This window comes from Nomascus leucogenys, chromosome 17 (genome assembly GCF_006542625.1).
Source record: "Nomascus leucogenys isolate Asia chromosome 17, Asia_NLE_v1, whole genome shotgun sequence".
In the NCBI taxonomy this organism is placed as follows: Eukaryota; Metazoa; Chordata; class Mammalia; order Primates; family Hylobatidae; genus Nomascus; species Nomascus leucogenys.
The window spans coordinates 84,903,631-84,925,480 of record NC_044397.1 but is presented as its reverse complement, the minus strand read 5'-3'; the positions used below and the strand labels follow the sequence as shown (position 1 = coordinate 84,925,480).

At 50.9% G+C, this 21,850-nt stretch overlaps 1 protein-coding gene across 4 annotated transcripts in view; it reads left to right on the top strand.

Moving 5' to 3' along the window:
* Positions 1–21,850, top strand: part of GRIK5 (glutamate ionotropic receptor kainate type subunit 5) — a 74,239-nt gene that overhangs the window by 30,823 nt on the left and 21,566 nt on the right. For all 4 annotated transcript variants that reach the window (XM_030797083.1, XM_030797082.1, XM_030797084.1 and 1 more), the window contains 3 exons: positions 18,231–18,344; positions 18,529–18,638; positions 19,119–19,292. In XM_030797083.1, the coding sequence (XP_030652943.1) occupies positions 18,231–18,344; positions 18,529–18,638; positions 19,119–19,292 (398 nt within the window). The remainder of the gene's footprint in view (positions 1–18,230; positions 18,345–18,528; positions 18,639–19,118; positions 19,293–21,850) is intronic.

Genomic DNA, 21,850 nt, shown 5'->3' with positions numbered 1-21,850 from the left:
AGTAGAGATAGGTTTCGCCACATTGGCCAGACTGGTCTCAAACTCCTGAACTCAGGTGATCCACCCACCTCAGCCTTCCAGAGTGCTGGGATTACAGGCGTGAGCCACCATGCCCGGCCACCCTTGAAGGGTTTCGATCTGGCTCAAGTGAATTGGCCCCGGGGTTGGGGGAAGCAGTGGTAACAGGAAGACCAGTGAAGAGATAAGGAATGAGCTAGCGGGCCTCAGGCAGGAGAACGTCAGAGCTAGAGACTAGGGGAAGGGATAAAGAGCACCAGGGCTTGGTGACTGCCTAGGGTGGGGGATGCAGGAGAGGACAGGAGGGAGAGCATTCCTCCTGTGTCTGGCTTGGGCATCTGGGTGATGGCAATGACATTTACAAGGAGAACACTGGAGGAGGAGCTGGAGCATGAAGGATAGGCGGGGCTTGGCCTTGCCCTGCTGTGGGATAGCTGAGTGTGCCGAGCTGCACAGGAATAGTCACCACCATCATCACAACAGCAGCAGCTGTCATTTGTTGATTTCACACCATGTGCAAGGAACTTTTCAAGTGTTACTTAACATAATTCTCATAGCAGTCCTTCATGGCCTGAGGATCACTGCCCAGTGTGAGATCTGGAGTCCCCGATGCACAGGGCCGTAGCCAGGTGTGTCTGACTTAAGGCTCGTGCCCTTTCCAGCCCTCCAGCCAGGAACTTGGGAAGCTCAGAGTACACTGATGGAGTGGCACGCTGTGCCAGGCCCTTGTCTGAGCTTTCTGACTGGTCTCCATCCTTGACTCCTCATGGCCACCCAATGAGGGAGGGACTGGTATTAGCCCCGTTTTCTCAAATGTACAGTGAGGCACCAAGGTTTCATGTCCAGGCCACACGGCTAGTGACCGGGAGAGCCAAGGTGGCACCCCATCAGAGTGAGTGACTTCCAGATGGAAGACAGCCTGGGGCACCATTTTTTCCACCCAGTGGCCATGGCTGACATTGGCCTTCTCCCTGCCATCACTGCCATGGTGTGAATTCAGGTCCCACCCCTTTCATCAGCCTCCTTACTGGCCTCCTGGCTTCGAGTCTCTCCACTTCCCAGCTTGTCCTCCGGTAGAACCTTTCTACAGTGTGAGTCTGATCTGTCACTTGTATGCTTTAACTGAAGCCCCTGAGGCCCTCAGGATAAAGCTTAGCCTTCAAGGGCAAAGAAGATCTTAGGTCAGGGTCCCAGGAAGCTGACTCTGAGACGGAAATGTAGAGGCAGGAGGTGTGATGGCGCGCCCCTGGAAACCTGCCCTGTGCCGGAGGGAAGGAAGCAGGCTTGGGCAGAGGAGTTGAGCTGCGCTGCAGTCACAACTGGGCCTTAGCCATCCCACAGGCAGCTCTGGAGCTGAGCTGGCTGTCAAGGACCTCCCCCTGTGGTAAGATGCCAGGCCTTTAAGCAGCCACTGATACGTCACTGGACGTGGGCTGCTCTTGGGGAGAGTCAGGACTTTGGGCGAGGGGACGCTCTTCCACTGACAGAGCTGAGAGCCATCAGCCACCTACACCCTGGGCAGCTGAGGCAATGAGTGCCCCATTCCTGAAACAGAGTCTGGGTAGCCACCGTGGAGTCCACTATAGCAGTGCACTGGTTAGGAGCCAGAGGGAGCCAGCTTCAGGTCCCCAGTGCTCCCACATGATCCCTGGAAAGCCACTTATCTCTGAAGGTCAGTCACTCCTCTTGAAAAGGGGCTAATGTTACCTCCCTCACAGAGGGTTTTTGTTTGTTTGTTTTTGAAACAGAGTCTCACTCTGTCACCCAGGCTGGAGTGCAGTGGCGTGATCTTGGCTCACTGCAACCTCTGCCTCCAGGGTTCAAGCGATTTTCCCGCCTCAGCCTCCTAAGTAGCTGGGATTATAGGCACGCACCACAATGCCCGGCTATTTTTGTATTTTTAGTGGAGACGGGGTTTCGCCATGTTGGGCTGGTCTCGAACTCCTGACCTCAAGTGATCTGTCCGCCTTGGCCTCCCAAAGTGCTAGGATTACAGGCATGAGCTACTGCACCCAGCCAGTGAGTTTTGAGGTGATTAAATGAGAGCACATTTGCACAGAGCCTGGCACATGCCTGGCTCACATGTGGTCACTGCTACTACATACCTTTCTTGAGGCGGTCTGTATGTGAGTGTGGTTAGAAGCATGGGCTTTGGAGTCGGCTAACCCTGGATTCAAATCTGGACTTACTCCTTACTGGCTTTGTGACCTGCAGGCAGGTGGCTGCCCCCTCTGAGCCTCAGTGTCCCTTCAAATGGGGAGTGGTGACCCCCTAACTTGGAGGGGTATCACAGGGGACAGATGAGATCAGCACAGGTCATAGATGCTGTCATGACCAAGACGATACCCACCCACCTCACCTGTGGCCTCCACACCCTGGGGATGGGAGCCTTGTCTACTTAGCTATGTCCCCAGCTCAGGGCCTGACAAACGGCAGTTTTCCAGTAAATTAGTGTTGAATGGGCAATTGACTGATTCTATCAAGGAGTCTTTAGAAATGTCGTCCTCAGTTCTCTTCATCTGATAGAAGATGCACACACACATCGGGCATGGTGGCTCACGCCTGTAATCCCAGTACTTTGGGAGACTGAGGTGGGCAGATCACTTGAGGTCAGGAGTTCGAGGCCAGCCTGGCCAACATGGTGACACTCCATCTCTACTAAAAATACAAAAATTAGCTGGGCATGATGGTGCGTGCCTGTAATCCCAGCTACTCAGGAGGCTGAGGCAGGAGAATCGCTTGAACCCGGGAGGCAGAGGTTGCAGTGAGCCGAGATCACACCACTGCACTTCAGCCTGGGCGACAGAGCTAGACTCAGCCTCAAAAAAAAAAAAAAAAAAAAAAAAAAAGAATTAAAGAAAGAAGATGCACACACACACACACACCCAGCAGTTTTTCTTCAGCTGAGCACATAGTGGTGGATTTCAACTTTCCTGCTTACATTTCTTTCTTTCTTTTTTTTTTTTTTTTTTTGAGACGGAGTCTTGCTCTGTCGCCCAGGGCTGGACTGCAGTGGCGCAATCTTGGCTCACTGCAAGCTCCGCCTCCCGGGTTCACGCCATTCTCCTGCCTCAGCCTCTCCGAGTAGCTGGGACTACAGGCGCCCGCCACCACGCCCGGCTAATTTTTTTGTATTTTTAGTAGAGACGGGGTTTCACCGTGGTCTCGATCTCCTGACCTTGTGATCAGCCCACCTCGGCCTCCCAAAGTGCTGGGATTACAAGCGTGAGCCACTGCGCCCGTCCTCCTGCTTACATTTCTTACCCGACCCTGTCTCCTGGGGGGTTGCATCAAGTCCTCTAGATTGCATTTTCAAGTGACATGTAGTATTTGTCTTCCAATTCTAAAATGTTTACTCATTGTGAAAAACACACATCCAGGCATGGTGGCTCACACCTGTAGTTCTAGTGCTTTGGGAAGCTGAGGCAGGAGGGTCACTTGAGGCCAGGAGTTTGAGACCAGCCTGGGCAACATGGTGAAACCCCATCTCTACAAAAAATTTAAAAAATTAGCATAGTGGCACACACCTGTATTCCCAGCTACTTGGGAGGAGGCTTGAGATGAGAGGATTGCTTGAGCCCAGGAGTTCAAGGCTACAGTGAGCTATGATTGTGCCACTGCATTCCAACCTGGGTAACAGAGTGAGACCCCATTTCTAAAACAGAACAAAACAAAACAAAACATAGGTTGGTACAGAGAAGGAAAATACTGCAGAATACCTGTTTTTATGCTTATTTGTTATTTGGAAATTTTACATATGTTGTGTTTCAGGTTATAAAACACTGTTTATACTAAGTATAATCCCATTTTGCACAAAAATAGTGGGTATATTTGCATCAAAAAATTATAAACAGGTCAGATGCAGTGGCTCAGCACTTTGGGAGGCCGAAGTGGGAGGATCGCTTGAGCCCAGGAATTCAAGACCAACCTTGGCAACATGGTGAAACCCTATCTCTACAAAAATTGAAAAAAATTAGCCAAGTGTGGTGGCATGTGCCTGTAGTCCCAGCTACTCAGGAGGCTGGGAGGTGGGAGGATCACCTGAGTCTGGGAGGTTGAGGCTGCAGTGAGCCATGATTGCACCACTGCACTCCAGCCTGGGCGACAGAGTGAGACCCTGTTTTAAAAAAATAGGCTGGGCACGGTGGCTCACATCTGTAATCCCAGCACTTTGGGAGGCCAAGGTGAGCAGATCACCCGAGGTCAGGGGTTCGAGACCAGCCTGGCCAACATGGTGAAACCCCATCTCTACTAAAAGTACAAAAAAATTAGCCAAGCATAGTGGTGTGCACCTGTAATCCCAGCTACTCAGGAGGCTGAGGCAGGAGAATCGCTTGAACCCGGGAGGCGGAGGTTGAGCTGAGCTGAGTGAGGTTGAGGTGAGGTTGAGCTGAGGTTGAACTGAGGTGAGGTTGAGGCTGAGTTGAGCTGAGGTTGAGTGAGCTGAGATTGTGCCACTGCATTCCAGCCTGGGCGACAAGAGTGAGACTCTGTCTCGAAAATGAAAATAAATAAATAAATAAAGTCCATTTCATTAAAAAAATTTTACATTATACTGTGTTTCCGGTTATAAAACATATTTGTATTAAGTATAATCCTATTTTGCACAACAATAGCAAGTATATATGCATTAAAAAGCATTTTTGCATACCATCAGAAATTTTCATAAGCAATTATTTGAGAAGGAACTCCTTTATTTTCTGTTTATATATGTAATACTAAATGATAAAATATCAAATGGTACAAATAACAGAAACACTGGATATACATGATGGTCTCACACTTCAGAGACCATACTCATCCAACTCATTTTCTGCAAATTCATTAATACAGGTACATCTTTAAATTTCTTAATTTTTTTGAGACAGAGTCTGGCTCTGTTGCCCAGGCTGGAGTGCAGTGGCACGATCTTGGCTCACTGCAACCTCCACCTCCCAGGTTCAAGTAATTCTTCTGCCTCAGTCTCCCAAGTAGGTGGGATTACAGGCACCTGCCACCATGCCCGGCTAATTTTTTTGTATTGTTTAGTAGAGACGGGGGTTTCACCATGTTGGCCGGGCTGGTCTCGACTCCTGACCTCAGGTGATTTGCTCGCCTTGGCCTCCCAGGGTGCTGGGATTACAGGCGTGAGCCACCATGCCCGGCCTAAATTTCTTAAATTTTTATTTTTGCAAAAATGATATCCTGCTATACTTGCTGCTGTGTAGTTTGCTTTTTTTACTTATAACTTGGCCATCTTCCCATGTTAGTACACATAGATCTGCCTCATCTTTAAAAACAGCTACATTTAGGCCAGGCACAGTGACTCACGCCTATAATCCCAGCACTTTGGGAGGCCGAGGCGGGGGGATCACCTGAGGTTGGGAATTCGAGACCAGCCTGACCAACATGGAGAAACCCCATCTCTACTGAAAATACAAAAAATTAGCTGGATGTGGTGGCGCATGCCTGTAATCCCAGCTACTCAGGGGGCTGAGGCAGGAGAATTGCTTGAACCTGGGAGGCAGAGGTTGCGGTGAGCCCAGATGGTGCCATTGCACTCCAGCCTGGGCAACAAGAGCGAAACAAAAACAAAACCAAACCAGCTACATTTAGTCATTCACTTACTGAACAGCTATTGAGCAACTATTCTGCTCCCACTCCCTCCCGGCCACTAGGGGGCAGCAGTGTAATGAGCAGATGTGCTCCTTGTCCCCTCCTTCCCCCCACCCGCCCCCACTGCTGATGTTCTAGTGGGGGAAACTGACAGCGGATATATTAATATCATGTTAGGTGAAGCAAGGTAAGGAGATAAAAGTGTCTGGTGCGTGGATGCTGTTTTAGACAAGGTGGTTGGATAACGTTTGAGAAGAGACCTGAAAGGGTTGGGGAATACAGTCCTGAGAAGACCCACCAGGGAGGGTTTCATGAGGGCAGAAGTTTGACTATTTTCCTCACTTCTGCATCCCCAGCGCCTAGAACCATCTGACACCCAGCTGGTGCGCAGTAAATAATTGCCGAGTGAAAGGATGGATCTGGGGAAGAGTGTTTTCCAAGTAGAGAGCCCATATGTATAAAGACTTCAGGGGAAAAGTGTGGTTGAGGGGAAAAAGTGAGGGGCAGAGAGATCCGAGAGCAGGGCCCACATCACAGGGCCTCACAGTCACTGCTAAGGAGTGTGGCTGTAATTTTTTTTATTATTTTTTAGTTTTTGAAACAGGGTCTTGCTCTGTCACCCAGGCTGGAGTGCAGTGGTGCAATGCAGTGGTGCCATCTTGGCTCACTGCAACGTCAGCCTCCCAGGCTCAAGCAATCCTCCCACCTCAGCTTTCCCAGTAGCTGGGATTACAGGCACGCTCCCCCACGCCTGGCTAATTTTTTTATTTTTGTAGAGGCAGGGTTTTGCCATGTTGGCCAGGCTGGTCTTGAACTCCTCGGCTCAAGCAATCTACCTGCCTCGACCTCCGGAAGTGCTGAGATTACAGGTGTAAGCCACCATGCCTGGCCTTGGCTGTTATTTTTATTGTGCTGCAGAGCCACTGGAAAGTTTTAAGCAAGGAATGTGCCATGATATTTTATTTTATTTATTTTATTTTGAGACAGAGTCTCACTGTGTAGCCCAGGCTGGAGTGCAGTGGCACGACCACAGCTCACTGCGACCTCCACCTCCTGGGTTCAAACAATTCCTGTGCCTCAGCCACCCAAGTAGCTGGGATTACAGACGCACACCACCATGCCTGGCTAATTTTTATATTTTTAATAGAGACGGTGTTTTGCCTTGTTTCCATGCTGGTCTTGAACTCCTTGCCCCAAATGATCCATCTCCCTTGGCCCCCCCAAAGTGCTGGGATTACAAGCATTAGCCACCGTGCCCAGCCTGATCAATTTTTTTTCTCCTTTTTATCGAGGTGAAATTTATGTCACATAAAAATAACCACTTTAAGGAGTGCAATTCAGTGGCATTTAGTACATTCACAGTGTTGTGTAATCACTACTGCTCTCTAGCTCCAAAACATTTTCATAACCTCCCAGAAAACTCATACCCATTAAGCAGTCGCTCCCCATTCCCTCCCTGCCACCCCAACCCCTGGCAACCACCCATCTTTCTGTCTCCATGGGTTTACCTATTGCAGATATTTCACATAAATGGAATCATCCAATATGCAGTCTTTGTGTATGGCTTCTTTCACTTGACATGATGTTTCCAACTTTTCAAAGTTCATCCACATCATGGCATATACCAGTACTGCATTCCCTTTTTTTTTTTTTTTTTTTTTGAGACGGAGTCTCGCTCTCTCACCCAGGCTGGAGTGCAGTGGCATGATCTTGGTTCACTGCAGCCTCCACCTCCTGAGTTCAAGCAGTTCTCCTGCCTCAGCCTTCTGAGTAACTGGGACTACGGGCACACGCCACGACACCCGGCAAATTTTTGTATTTTTAGTAGAGACAGGCTTTCACCATGTTGGCCAGGATGGTCTCGATCTCCTGACCGCATGATCCACCCCCCTCACCCTCCCAGAGTGCTGGGATTACAGGCATGAGCCACTGCGCCTGGCCTGCATTCGTTTTTATGGCTGAATAATATTCCATTGTATGCATAGACCAGCAGGATCTAATTTTTAAATCATTTAAAAATGATTGCATTGGCTGCTGTCTTGAGGACCACCTTAGTGGGACAAGAGTAGAAACTGAATGGTCCATTTAGGAGACGGTTGGAGGGTGTGGATGAGAGAAGATGTTGCCTTGGTTTAAGTGGCAGCTGTGTCAGGCGTGCAGCCAGCTTGGATGTGCATAAGAGGAAGAGAGGAATCGGGGTGACTATGGGGTTTGGCCAGGGCAGCTGGCGAATGGCGAGGCCAGTTTCCACTATAAGGAGGACGTGGGAGGAGCAGTTTGCTGGGGCCGGGAAACAAGAGTTTTCCCTGGGCACGGATCATTTGAGATGCCTGCTTAAAATTCAAGTGAGGATTTAAGGATTCCATTGTGTGGCTCAGCATGAATTATTTACCATATCCCCTATTGATGGCTATTTGGATGGCTTCCAGTTTTGCTAGCATAGCCAGTGTCACGATAAACTTGGCCCGTGGATTTGTGGGAGTGTTCCTGAGGGATACATTCCAAGAAGTGAAAGTGCTGGGTCAAAGGGTATGAATTTTTTCTAAGTGTATACTGCCAAATGGCTGTTCAAAAAGGCTTCACCAATTTATATTCCTACCAAAAGTGCATGAGAATGTGAAATTTCCCATACTCTTGCCAACAGTCAGTGTTATCAGTCTTTAAAATAAAATCTTTGCCCATCTCAAAGGCCAAATATAATATCATTGTTTTAACCTAAACAGAATGTTACTTGGCCGCATACTAGTAATTCCATGTGGATGTACCATAATTTATTTAGCCATTTTTCATAACTAGTTGTTTCCAGGTGTTTTTATTGTTTGTGCTCTTATAAATAACCATTAACAAACATCTTTTTCTATTTTTGAGATTGATGTCTCACTCAGTTGCCCAGGCTTGAGTGCTGTGGTGCCATCACAGCTCACTGCAGCCTCAACCTCCCCAGGCTCAGGCGCTCCTTCCACCTCAGCCTCCTGAGTAGCTGGGACTACAGGTGTGCACCACCATGCCTGGCTAATTGTTTTGTATTTTGTTGCCCAGGCTGGTCTTGAGTTCCTGGGCTCAAGTGGTTCATCCATTTTGGCCTCCCAAAGTGTTAGGATTACAGGCATGGGTCATTGCACCTGGCCAACAAGCATCTTTATGCACAAAAGGTTTGCCTGCATTGCAGCCTATTTTGTTAGGATTGGTTCTCTGAACAGAGTAACTGGGTGGAAGAAGACCCTTTTTGTGGCTTTTGTGATATTTTGTTGAATTATTTTCCAGAAAGACTACAACAGTTTCTATATAGGCTCCTTCTCAGCATTGAGTGTTTTTATCGGCTTTTAGCTATTTAGACAACTCCCTGTCATTTTCATGGATGGCGCATCATTTTGATTTTTCCTGCTTTGACTGGTAGACCACACAGTGGGACTTATGTGGTCAAGTGATTGATGGAATCTGAGCCCAGGTTAACTCAGAAGGGGCCTGATGGGGCCATGGCCCCACCCTGTGTTTTCCCAGTTCCTGGCTGTATAACTGGAATAGACACACATGGTAGCTGGCAGAATCCCACGTTGGCGCACTGACCCATGGAATCTGGGCCATTATGGTAGAAAGAGCCATGTGGAAGCTCCTAGAACTCCCTGTCTTTCCCAGAATAGTAATTCAAAGGCAATTCTCTATCCTTTGTGGAAATTGTGGAGATTAGTGTCACCATTAACAGCTTGGAAGAAGCAGGGGTAGTGATCCCATCTACATTCAGCTGGCCTGTTTGGCCTGTACAGAAGGCAGATGGATTTTGGAAGAATGACTTTGGATTATTGTCAACGTGATCAGGGGTGACTCCAATTGCAGTTGCTGTCCCAAATGAAGTTTCTCTACTGGAGCAAGTCAGCACAGCCCTTGGCAGCTGGTGTGAGCTACTAACCTAGCAGATGCTTTTTTCTCCATACCAATTTCCAAGGGCTACCAGAAGGCAAGGTTCACATCTTCACAGTCTTGCTCAGTGTGACATCAACTTTCCCACTTTCTGACCTGATTTAGGCTGCAAAGAACTTGAACTCTACAGTCCACATAGCCTCACACTACTCCCCTACATTGGCAACATTATGCTGATCAGATCTGATGAGCAGGAAGTAGTTAAGTAAGTGCGGTTGGCATTAAACCTGGCGGATGGCAGTCTGACAGGGTCCAGTCTGGATACAAAACAGCACCGGTTGCCAGACACAGTGGCTCATGCCTGTAATCCTAGCACTTTGGAAGGCTGAGGCAGGAGGATTGCTTGAGCTCAGGAGTTCAAGACCAGCCTTGGCAACATAGCAGGACCTTGTTTCTACTAAACGTTAAAAAAAAAAAAATTAGCTGGGCATGGTGCATACCTATAGTCACAGCTACTTGGAAGGCTGAGGTGGGAGGATCACTTTAGCCTGGGAGTTCGAGACTACGGTGAGCTATGATCATGCTGCTGGACTCCAGCCTGGGCGAGAGGGCAAGACCCTGCCTCAAAAACAAAAACAAAACCCGGGCTGGGCACAGTGGCTCACACCTGTAATACCAGCACTTTGGGAGGCTGAGGTGGGTGGATCACCTGGCCAACACAGTGAAACCCCATCTCTAGTAAAAATACAAAAATTAGCCAGACACAGCGGCACGCACCTGTAATCCCAGCTACTCAGGAAGCTGAGGCACAAGAATCGCTTGAACCCAGGAGGCAGAGGTTGCAGTGAGCCGAGATCGTGCCACTGCACTCCAGCCTGGGCGACAGCGAGACTCTGTCTCAAAAAAAGCCAAAACCAAAAACAAAACAAAATCCAGCTCCATTTACTTGAATAGAATCATATCAGGTATTTGAACAGAGAGTATTTAGTATAAAGAATTGTTAACTAAATGTAAAATTGTCAACCAGCTAACTTAAGGGGTAAAAAGAAAACTAAGAGGTCATGGCAGTAGCAATGGCAGAAAGCAGCTACCACCCTTAGTCCTTAAGGGACAAGGAGTAGAGTTTGAAAGATGAAAACTTAGAAGCTTAGAGGTGGGGCCCCACAGAGCTGAGACTTAGACTGCTGAGGAGGGGGTGCTGTTTGGTTGATGCTGTGACATTTGGTGGACTTTTTGGATTTTGGTGGCAACTCATACCACATTGGGATGTGCTACTTCAATCCATTTACTTTCCATACACCCCATAAGGCTTTTCATTTGGAGTGAGGTCCAGAGCGTCAAAGACTCTGCAGCCAGTCCAGGCTGCATGTGAGCTGATCTGCCTGCCACCTGGGCCAGATGTAACCAGCAGATTGGGAGATTCATTCGCAAAGTATTGATGGCAAATAGGAATGCTGTATGGAGCCTTGGGCAAGCACCAGTGGCTAGCTCATGGTGCAGACCTCTAGGGTTTTTTTGTTTGTTTTGAGACGAAGTCTCACTCTTGTCCTCCAGGCTGGAGTGCAGTAGCGTGATCTCGGCTCACTGCAACCTCAGCCTCCCAAGTAGCTGGGATTACACAGGCGCCTGCCACCAGGCCTGGCTAATTTTTGTATTTTTAGTAGAGACGGGGTTTCACCATGTTGGCTAGGCTGTTCTCAAATGCCTATGCTCAGTTAATTCTTAAAAGTTTTTGTAGCAGCCAGGCTCAGTGGCTCACGCCTGTAATCCCAGCACTGTAGGAGGCTGAGGAGGGCGGATCACGAGGTCAGGAGATTGAGACCATCCTGGCCAACGTGGTGAAACGCCATCTCTACTAAAAATACAAAAATTAGCTGGGCATGGTGGCACACACCTGTAGTCCCAGCTACTTGGAAGGCTGAGGCAGGAGAATTGCTTGAACCCAGGAGGCAGAGGTTGCAGTGAGCTGAGATCGTGCCACTGCACTCTAGGCCAGCTACAGAGCAAGACTCTGTCTCAGAAAAAAAAAAATTTTGTAGAGACAGAGTCTCACTGTGTTGCCCAGGCTAGTCTCGAATTCCTGGGCTCAAGCAATCCTCTTTCTTTGGCTTCTCAAAGTGCTGAGGTTATAGGCATGGGCCACTGCACTGACCTAGCCAGCTTTTTCTGGCCAGAGTGTAAGTATTTTCAGCTTTGAGGCCTTACTGTCACAACTCCTTAGCTCTTCTGTTGTGTGGAAAGTAGTCATGGACAATACAGTGGGCGTGGCTGTGTTCCAATAAAACTTGATGTACAAAGGCAGGCAGATGGGCTGGACTTGGCCCAAGGGCCATAGCTTTCCCACCTCTCACTCTCAAGTGTCATGGAGGTATCATGGCAGAAAGTGGCCACATCCCTAGTTCTGAAGGAAGAAAGGGAAGAGCTGAAACTCTTGGAAACTTAGAGGAAGGGCTCTGTGGAGCTGAAAGTCAGACCCTGGGGAGAGGTGCCTGCAACTGGCACTGGGTTCTGGAGAGAGGCTGGATGAGATGGGTTTGTAGATGTTGGGAAGCTGCACACCAGATTCATCTGCTGCCAGGAGAAGAAACGATGCTGCCAGAGGGGGCGGACGGTGGCTGGTGTGGGAGAGGAGACAGGAAGGAGCAATCTCTCCTCCCTCCTCAGTCTGGCAACCTCCCTCTAGCGCCCCTTACTGGCAGAGCCTGGCAGGGCGCAGCAGGCAAAGCAGGAATATAGTTTGCACAGAACAGGGTATACAGGATGGGTTGGGAGCTGAGGGACTATCACAAGTGCTTTGATTGGCTTTGGGCATTTAGATGACACCCCCCCCCATCATTACAGGTGACTTATCATTCAAATTCTTCCTGAATTCATTTCGGAGATTAAATAACTGTGAGGGAGCCCATCAGGCTAGGGGCTAGAGGGTATATGTCAGGGTGGGGAAGTCATCTCTAAGAAATAGGTCTTTTACCATACATGGTGGCTCACGCCTGTAATCCTAGCTCTTTGGGAAGCCGAAGTGGGAGGATTGCTTGAGCCAAGGAGTTCAAGACCAGCCTGGGCAACATAGTGAGACCCCCATCTCTACAAAAAATGAAAAAATTAGCCAGGCGAGGTGGCATACACCTGTAGTCCCAGCTACTCAGGAGGTTGAGGTGTAGGAGAATCGTTTGAGCCCAAGAGTTTGAGGCTGCAGTGAGCCATTTTCACACCACTGCACTCCAGCCTGGGTGACAGAGCAAAACCCTGTCTCAAAAACAAAAACAAATAAATAAGCCTTTCTTTTAGAAATGAAAAGTGAGTAGGAGGAGGGAAGGGGGCTCCAAAGGCTCTGGGAGGAGCCTAGGAGGAACTTGCAGCATTTAGGATCCTTCCATCCCACCTTCAGATGAGACCCAAATCTCACTGTGTCTCTCCACCACCAGTGCTGCCACTCAGTCCTGCCCCCAGCACCGTGATGGGCATCTGCAGTTGGCTCCCTGGTTCCCACATCCACTCTTGTGCCTGTGGTCTGATAATGTCACCCTCTGTTCACACCTTCCTATATGACATCCTCATGCAATGTCCTCTATTGCCCAAGGTGCAGAATCCAGTTACCTTACTGTGGCCCGCAAGGCCCTGCCAGGCTGTGGGCCCCACTCTGCTGCCTTTCCTGCCCCTCCTATTCTGCTCCAGCCTTGCTGGATGCTGCAAGTCTCTTCCCACCCTAGGGACTGAACCCACTGATACCTCAGCCTGGAACCTTCCCCCCTAGGTCTTCTCCTGCCTTTTCTGCACTTCCTTCGTGTTGCTATTCAAATAAGACCCCCATTGCAACAGTGGGGAGCAGATCCAAAACAGCATCTCCCTCCAGTCTCTATCTTGCTGCCTGCTTGATTTTTCATCACAGCACTTGTCACTACCTGACATTGTATGTTTCTATTCACTACCATATCCCCAAAGCTAGAATTGTGCTGGGCTAGTGGAGGGCACTCTGCAAATATTTGTCAGGCAGGTAAATAAATGAAATAATTAACAAATGGAAAGGGCAGTGTGCCTGCAATGTGGGACACAGGGCAAGATGGTAGGGGGTGAGGCTGTGGGGGTTGGATGGTGTGGGATGTTTTGGGGCCAGGTGTAAGACAGGGTCTCATAAGGGGAACAGGTGTGGCACATAGTCTTATTGGGGTGATAGGTGTGGTCAGGGCCTCATTGGGCCGGGTGAGGCGTTTGGATGACAGTTTAAGAACAAGGTGGCCGGATGCGGTGGCTCATGCCTGTAATCCCAGCACTTTGGGAGGCTGAGGCAGGTGGATCACCTGAGGTCAGGAGTTCAAGACCAGCCTGGGCAACATGGTGAAACCCCATCTCTACTAAAATACAAAAATTAGCCGGGCATGGTGGCATTCACCTGTAATCCTAGCTACTCGGGAGGCTGAGGCAGGATAATTGCTTGAGCCCAGGAGGTGGAGGTTGCACTGAGCCATGATTGCACCACTGCACTCCAGCCTGGGTGACAAGTGAGACTCCGTCTCCAAAAATAATAATAATAATAATAAATAGGGCCGGGTGTGGTGGCTCATGCCTGTAATCCCAGCACTTTGGGAGGCTGAGGCAGGCCGGTTACCTGAGGTCAGGAGTTCGAGACCAACCTGGCCAACATGGTGAAACCCCATCTCTACTAAAAATAAAATATTAGCCGGGTGTGGTGGCATCTGCCTGTAGTCCCAGCTACTCGGGAGACTGAGGCAGGAGAATCGCTGAAACCCAGGAGGCAGAGGTTGGGCTACAGAGCAAGACTTGGTCTCAAAAAAAAAAAAAAATAGTAATAATAAAAAGAACAAGGTGCCGTGTCTCATGCCTGTAATCCAAGCACTTTGGGAGGCTGAGGCAGGAGGATCACTTGAGCCCAGCATTTCGAGACCAGCCTGGGGAACATAGCCAGACCCTGGTCTTTCTAAGAAATAAATAAAATTAGTCAGGCATAGTGGCTCGCACCTGTGGTCCCAGCTACTCAGGAGGCTGATGTGGGAGGATCACCCGAGGAGTTTGCAGTGACTTATGATTGCACCACTGCGTTCCAGCCTAGTTAACAAAGCAAGATACTGTCCCTAAAAATAAAAATACAAAGAGGCAGAGTCATTGCAGAATTTATTTATTTTTAGTTTTAGTAGAGATGGGGTCTTGCTACATTACCCTGGCTGATCTTGAACTCTTGGCTCAAGCAATCCTCCTGACGGCCTCCCAAAGTGCTGGGTTAACAGGCATGAGCCACTGTGCCCAGCCCATTGCAGAATCTAAGCAGGGGAATACTGTGACCAGACTGTCATATGTTGGGATCTCTGGGGCTGCAGGCTGTGTGTCCTGGGAGGCAGAGACGAGCTATTCAGTCAGAGATGGTAGCCTGGGCGGGTGTGGGCGGTGGAGGCAGAGGGCAGTGACTCCATTCCAGAGGTGTTTAGGGGTCAAAATCAGGGGGCTTGAGGATGGGTGCAGTGAGGGGTGAGGGAGAGGCTGTGTACAGGACAATCCCCATGCTTCTGCCTGGGATGGTGCTGGTTAGAAGATTGGATGTGGAGCAGTGTCAGGGAGAGGTGGAGGCTGCTGCTGCCGCCATATTGGCCAGAGGTTCAAGGACTCATTGATTCCTCCCATCAGTCAGCCCTCATTTCTTGAACTCCCTGGGATCCAGGGAGGAGTCACTCACCTGGGCCTGACCTCAGACACCCCCAGCCGTGGAGGGACCAGGGCAGCAGGCAGATAAAGCCCCTAGGAGGGGAGTGGTTCCGAATCCAGGGGTCAACTGTGGCAAGAGGCTTAGTTTCTGTGCCTCAGTTTCCTCATGCGTAGAATGGTAGAAATGGAGGTCCCTCTGCATTGGGTTGCTCTGGGGACCAAACAGGCTACTCTGGGGAAAACGCTGGGACAGTGGCTGCACGGGGTAAGTGCTGTGTGCGTGCAAGTGTCTGATTGCGTGAGGTTTCATTGTGGCACCAGAGAAGGAGAGGTCTCTGCATCTGGGAGGGCCCCAGAGGAAGCAGCAACATTCCTGGGTTTCAGCGGAGGAGGATGGGACATGAGACACAGCAGATCCTGCTCTAAGCTGGCCCCTGAGCAGTGCCAGAAACACATGACATGTCCAGCTGGCCTTGCTGCTGAAACGCCTGTGGTTTAGCAGCAGAGGCAGAGAAGAGACAGATATTTTCCAAATTGAGCGAGTTGTTGAGATCAAGTGGTGTCTAGGGAGTGGGGGTCCATGAATGGCTTCCCAGAGGAGTGAAGGTGTGAGGAGCCCTGGAAGGATGGATGGGATCCAGCTCTACAGAGTGGACAGGCGCCTCAGGCATAGCCAGAAAGAAGCTAGCATGAGAGAGGGGTGGCAAGTGGCCCAGGAACGCGGTGGGGGAGCTGTCGGCTGCCTGGAATGCCAGTCAGAGAGGCTGTACTCAGTCAAACCCGAGCAGGATCTGTTGGGAACCTGCTCTCTGTGGGCTCCAGGCTGCCTCACTGAGCCAGACAGGCAAGGAACCTGTAATGGAGTGAAGACAGCCTATTACCAAGCACCTGAGCAAGGCCATCTCCAGTCGTGCTAAGAACAGGGCGATGGGGCCAGGCGCGGTGGTTCACGCCTGTAATCCCAACACTTTGGAAGGCTGAGGTGGGCAGGTCACCTGAGGTCAGGAGTTCGAGACCAGCCTGACCAATACGGTAAAACCCCATCTCTACAAAAAATACAAAAATTAGCCGGGCATGGTGGCATGCCCCTGTAATCCCAGCTACTCGGGAGGCTGAGGCAGGAGAAGCGCTTAAACCCAGGAGGCAGAAATTGCAGTAACCTGAGATTGTGCCACTGCACTTCAGCCTGGGTGACAGAGTGAGACTCCGTCTCAAAAAAAAAAAAAAAAAAAAAAAAGAGGGGGGGCCATGGGGAATGTGAGAGAGGATCCTAGGGTGGGAGTGAGGTGGGGTCTGGAGGCTGCTTTGGGGAGGGCTGAAGGGCTGGGTGTGATGGGAGCCTGGAATGGGGAAGAAGAGCTTGGGGGAGAGCATGTGCAAAGGCCCTGAGGTGGGTGTGAGCCTGCTGCATTGAGGAAAAACCAGGCCATCATGGCTGGAGCAGAGCTGGCAAGACAGAAGATATGAGGGGAGGCTGGCAGAGCAGCTGAGCCCTAGGTCGCCAGGGCCTCTTGGCCATGAGAAGGTTTTGTCTTAGGTGCCGGGGGAAGCCATGGCAGGTTTTAAACAGGAGACTGTCCTCTTGGCTTATATGTGAGGAATGGACTGGGAGGTTATGAGTGGCGGTAGGGGGCACTGATGAGGCGGCCAGTGCTGTAGTCAGGAGTGAGATACCAGTGGCCCAGGCCCGGGTGGTGGAGTTGTAGAGAAATGGACAGATCTGAGGAGTGTTTCAGGAGCAGAGCCACTGTCCTTGCCCGGCCCAGCAAGAGGCAGGTGTTTGGCCCGAGGCATGGCCCCAGGAATGAGTGAGGAGAAGGCCAGTGTGGGAACAAAGGATGGGGGGCCCTTAGGCTTTCAGGAGGAAGTGGGGTCTTGAGCACCTGGCCCCAGGATCGGAGCCCACCTGGAAGGCCATTGCTTCCTCCTCTCTGAAATGAGGATGTGGCCACCATGCAGGACCTTGCTAGGACAGACCCCCAGTGGGTGCTTAAAATAACTGGAGTCCTGTATTAGCTGTGATGATTCCCACGACAATTCACGTATTAGTCATAAAAGTGGCAAGTGTACAACAAAGGGGATAGAAGCTCCCTATGCTCAACACCCAGGAATTCCCAGAGAGATTCTCCGAATCCACATTCTGGGCCCCTGCCACATCGCCGCCTCTGGATGATGCTTCAGGGCTGTGCTGTCTCACTCTGCTCCTCAGTTATATTGAGGCTGGTGCCATCTCTCCTGTACCTGGCTTTAGCTGTTTAGCCTGTGCCATCTCCCTCTCTGCTTGGGGTCATCTCTGGGGTCTGTGTCCTTTCTCCCTGACCCTGGATTTCACAGTGGGCCTGTCTGCTGTGTCTTTGACCGTGGATTTTGTTTTCAGCCTGTGCCACCTCTACCTACCTCGTGGTTATCATTTGTGCCTGTGCCATCTCTCACCAACCTTGGGTTTGTATCTGGGTCCTGTGCCATCTATTTCTGACTCCAGGTGAAGTTTTGGGCCTGGACCATCTCTCCTTCATCCAGGGTTGTGCTTTGGTACCAGTGTCATCTCCTGACCAGGATGCTGTTTGGGGCTTGTGCCCTATCTCCCTGACTATACACTGGGCTGGGGCCTGGGTTATGTCTCCACTGGCTGTGGACACATGCCGACCTGCACCCTTCCTCCCCACCTGGGGTCATTTCTAGGCCCTACATCCTCTCTCCCTGCTCTGTGTTCTGTCCGGGCCTGTATTATCTCGAGTGCTGTCAGTCTCAGCCCCTTCAGGACCTTGGCTCTTTTATGGCCCTAGGGAGAAGTTGCTGCTTGAATTGGAGTTTGGGGAACCCCTCCATCTCCAGCCCTTGATGCTGGGGCGCAGTTGAGGCCTAGGGGACGGAGTCAGTGTGCCTGGAGACGTGAGATGATGAGGATGGACATGCGATGAGGGTCCAGTTTCAGGCCCAAGGTGGGCTCCTGGAGTCAGTCCATGCTCCTGGCCCCTTCCCCTCCCTACCTCTCTCTCTCTCGCCTCCCTCAGTTGCTCACTGTCTGTGCATTTATCTCTAACTGTCCACTTCTGTCTTCCCCTGTGCCCCCCTCCGCCCCCGCCTGGCTTCCCCTCCAGCAGAAGGCAGACCTGGCTGTGGCCGCCTTCACCATCACAGCTGAGCGGGAGAAGGTCATCGACTTTTCCAAGCCCTTTATGACCTTGGGGATCAGCATCCTCTACCGAGTGCACATGGTATGGTTCCCCTGGAGACCATGGGCTGCTTGCCTGGCATGGAGGCTCGGGGGCTGCGAGTGGGAGCCAGACTCCCCCAGGACCTCAGATGGGCCGGTCAGGCTTCCAAGTCCCTGGTAGGGCAGGGGCTGGGTGTGAGGCTTAGGCCAGGGGTGGGTCCGGGTTTCACTCCCTCTCCCCACAGGGCCGCAAGCCTGGCTACTTCTCCTTCCTGGACCCCTTCTCCCCTGCTGTGTGGCTCTTCATGCTTCTTGCCTACCTGGCTGTCAGCTGCGTCCTGTTTCTGGCTGCCAGGTGAGTCCACTGCCTACTGGGAAGGAAGGGGCTGGAGGAGGCACGAGCCGAGGCCTCTGGGACCGACCTGCCTCTTCTCTCTCGGAACTGTCCTTGGCCTTCCCTTTGGGGCCTCGGATTCCCTGCACTCTCTGTTCTCAATTTTGTACCCTGTGTCTGAGTCTCATTCTTCCCCTTGTGGCTCTGACTGTGCTCTGTGGTTCTCTGTTCAGGTCTCTCCCCTTCCCGCCTCTCCCTTTTTTGCCTCCTCCCTTCTCTATTTCTCTCTGTGCATCTCTGTGTCTCTCTCTGCCTCTTCTGTCTCCATCTCTGTGCATCTCTGTCTACCTTTTCTCTGTGTGCTTCTGTCCATCTCGCTCCTTTTTCCATCTCTCCCCCTTTCTTCTGATCACCGTGACTTTACCTTTTTCCTTTGCTTCTCTCCTTTTCCTCCCCACCTGGGCTCTGGGCCCCATCCACCCGCTGCACGTCTCTCCACAGGCTGAGCCCCTACGAGTGGTATAACCCGCACCCGTGCCTGCGGGCACGCCCCCACATCCTGGAGAACCAGTACACGCTGGGCAACAGCCTGTGGTTTCCCGTGGGGGGCTTCATGCAGCAGGGCTCGGAGATCATGCCCCGGGCACTGTCCACGCGCTGTGTCAGCGGAGTCTGGTGAGAAGCTTTCTATTTGCCTCTGCCCGGGGCGGGGGAGGGACCCATCTGAGGCCTGGATGGGGTTGGGGCTGTGGCATCTCCTGGCAGATTTGATTCCCTGTTTTCCCTTGCAGAGCTATGTGACGAGGAATGGGGTGGGGAGAGCTGAGCTCCAGCTCTGCCGCTCACTGGCTGTGTGAGCTTGGCCAGACCGCACCCCTCCCTTTGCCTCAGTGACCTTCCCTGAAAGATGGGGAGAAAGATGCCCACATCTCAGGGTTGTGAGGATTCAGTGAGGCTGCTATGGAAGAGCGCTCTGTGAGCCCGACAGCCTTGTGTGGGCGGGGGGGTACAATCGTAACAGGATCAGTGTCACTGTCTTGGACATTGCCCTGGTCATCACAGGGACATAGAATCTCCGCACCAGGACAGCCTTCACTGCCTAGATGTTTTCTCAAAGTCCCACAGGGACCCAGTATCTCAGACAGAACTTCTTTGCCCCTGTCCCAAGCCCCAAGAAACTACATGTCAGACGGCAGACACCCATAGCTTGTGGTGTCTGGCCCACAGGTTTGTTACTGTTGTTGCTTTTGTTGTTATTTTGAGAGAGTCTCCCTCTGTCACCCAGGCTGGAGTGCGGTGGCACCATCTCAGCTCACTGAAGCCTCCACTTCGCAGGCTCAAGCGATTCTCCTGCCCTTTTTTTTTTTTTTTTTTTTTTGAGACAGAGTCTCGCTCTCTTGCCAGGTTGGAGTGCAATGGCATGATCTTGGCTCGCTGCAACTTCTGCTTCCCGGGTTCAAGCGATTCCCCTGCCTCAGCCTCCTAAGTAGCTGGGACTACAGGCACGCACTACCACACCCGGCTAGCTTTTTGTATTTTAGTAGAGACAGGATTTCACCATGTTGGCCAGGATGGTCTCGAACTCCTGACCTCGTGATCCACCTGCCTTGGCCTCCCAAAGTGCTGGAATTATAGGCATGAGCCACCGCGCCCGGCACACCTGGCTAACTTTTGTATTTTTAGTAGAGACAGGGTTTCACCATGTTGGCCAGGCTGGTCTTGAACTCCTGACATCAAGTGATCTGCCCGCCTCGGCCTCCCAAAGTGCTGGGGATCACAGGTGTGAGCTACTGTGCCCAGCCTTGGCCCACAGTTTTAAGAAACTGGGAATTGGATGCCAACACTTGGAGCAAATTCACTCACAAATTTAGATTTCTTGCTTTCCTTGAAACTCGGGGAGATCTGGCAGTGCTTGGCTGGCATTCCTGCCTGGTGTCACAGTCTGCTCCCATCCATCCCCATTCCCACTGCCCACTGCAGTCGCCTGCTGGCCTGGCCTCCGTAAGCATCCACATTTGCTACCTTGGGCTTTAAATAGCAGCTGGACTTGGTTGCTGTTCCTGCAGTTCTTCTCACCTCCTGTTCCTCACGAGAACCATGGAGAGCCAAGGAGAATGCTTGCAACAGGGAATATGCTCCCTGTTTATGGATTAGGAGACTGAGACCCAGAGAGAAGGAGTAGCTTGCTAAAGACTGTGTAGTCAGTTAGAGGCAGGGCCGGGCTGGGGCCAGGACCAGGCTCCTTCCCCCATGCCAGTGGGCCCTCAGCACTGTCCAAGCTCAGCCTAGCCCTCAAGGCCCTTGGGAGCCTCTCCAGGGCAACCCCAGGTATCTGGCCTTCTTGAGGAACACTTCTTCCTCACCTCCCAACCACAGGATTCACTCACCCATGGTCATTCTTTTACAGGAAAAGAGTCTTGATCCAGACCCCAAGAGAGGGGTCTTGGATCTCCCACAAGCAAAAATTCAGGGCAAGTCCATAAAGTGAAAGCGTGTTAATTAAAAAAGTAAAGGAATAAAAGAATGGCTACTCCAATTGCGTGAACTCAGGAGGCAGAGGTTGTGGTGAGCTGAGATCTCCCCACTGCACTCCAGCCTGGGCAACAGAGCAAGACTCTGTCTCGATAAATAAATAAATAAAAGAATGACTACTCCAAAGACAGAGCAGCCTTGAGGGCTGCTGTTTGCCCATTTTTATGGTTATTTCTCGATGACATGCTAAACAAGGGGTGGATTATTCATGCTTCCCCCTTTTAGACCATATAGGGTAACTTCCTGATGTTGCCATGGCATTTGTAAACTGTCATGGCGCTGGTGGGAGTGTAGCAGTGAGGACGACTGGAGGTCACTCTCGTGGCCATCTTAGTTTTGGTGGGTTTTAGTTGGCTTCTTTACCGCAACCCCTTTTATCAGCAAGGTTTTTATGACCTGTATCTTGTGCCAACCTCCTATCTCATCCTGTGACTTAGAATGCCTTAACCGTCTGGGAATGCAGCCCAGTAGGTTTCAGCCTCATTTTACCCAGCTCCTATTCAAGATGGAGTTGCTCTGGTTCACACGCCTCTAACAATTTCACAGATGCCTGTTGAGCCTGTCCATGTGCCAGGCACTCAGATGAGGAATCAGCCCCATTCCTGCCCTGGAGAGGCAGAGGAGCTGAGAATAAACAAATAAACAGATAAATCAACACTGGACATCCTATTTTATTCAAAGAATAGGTCCCAAAGATATTA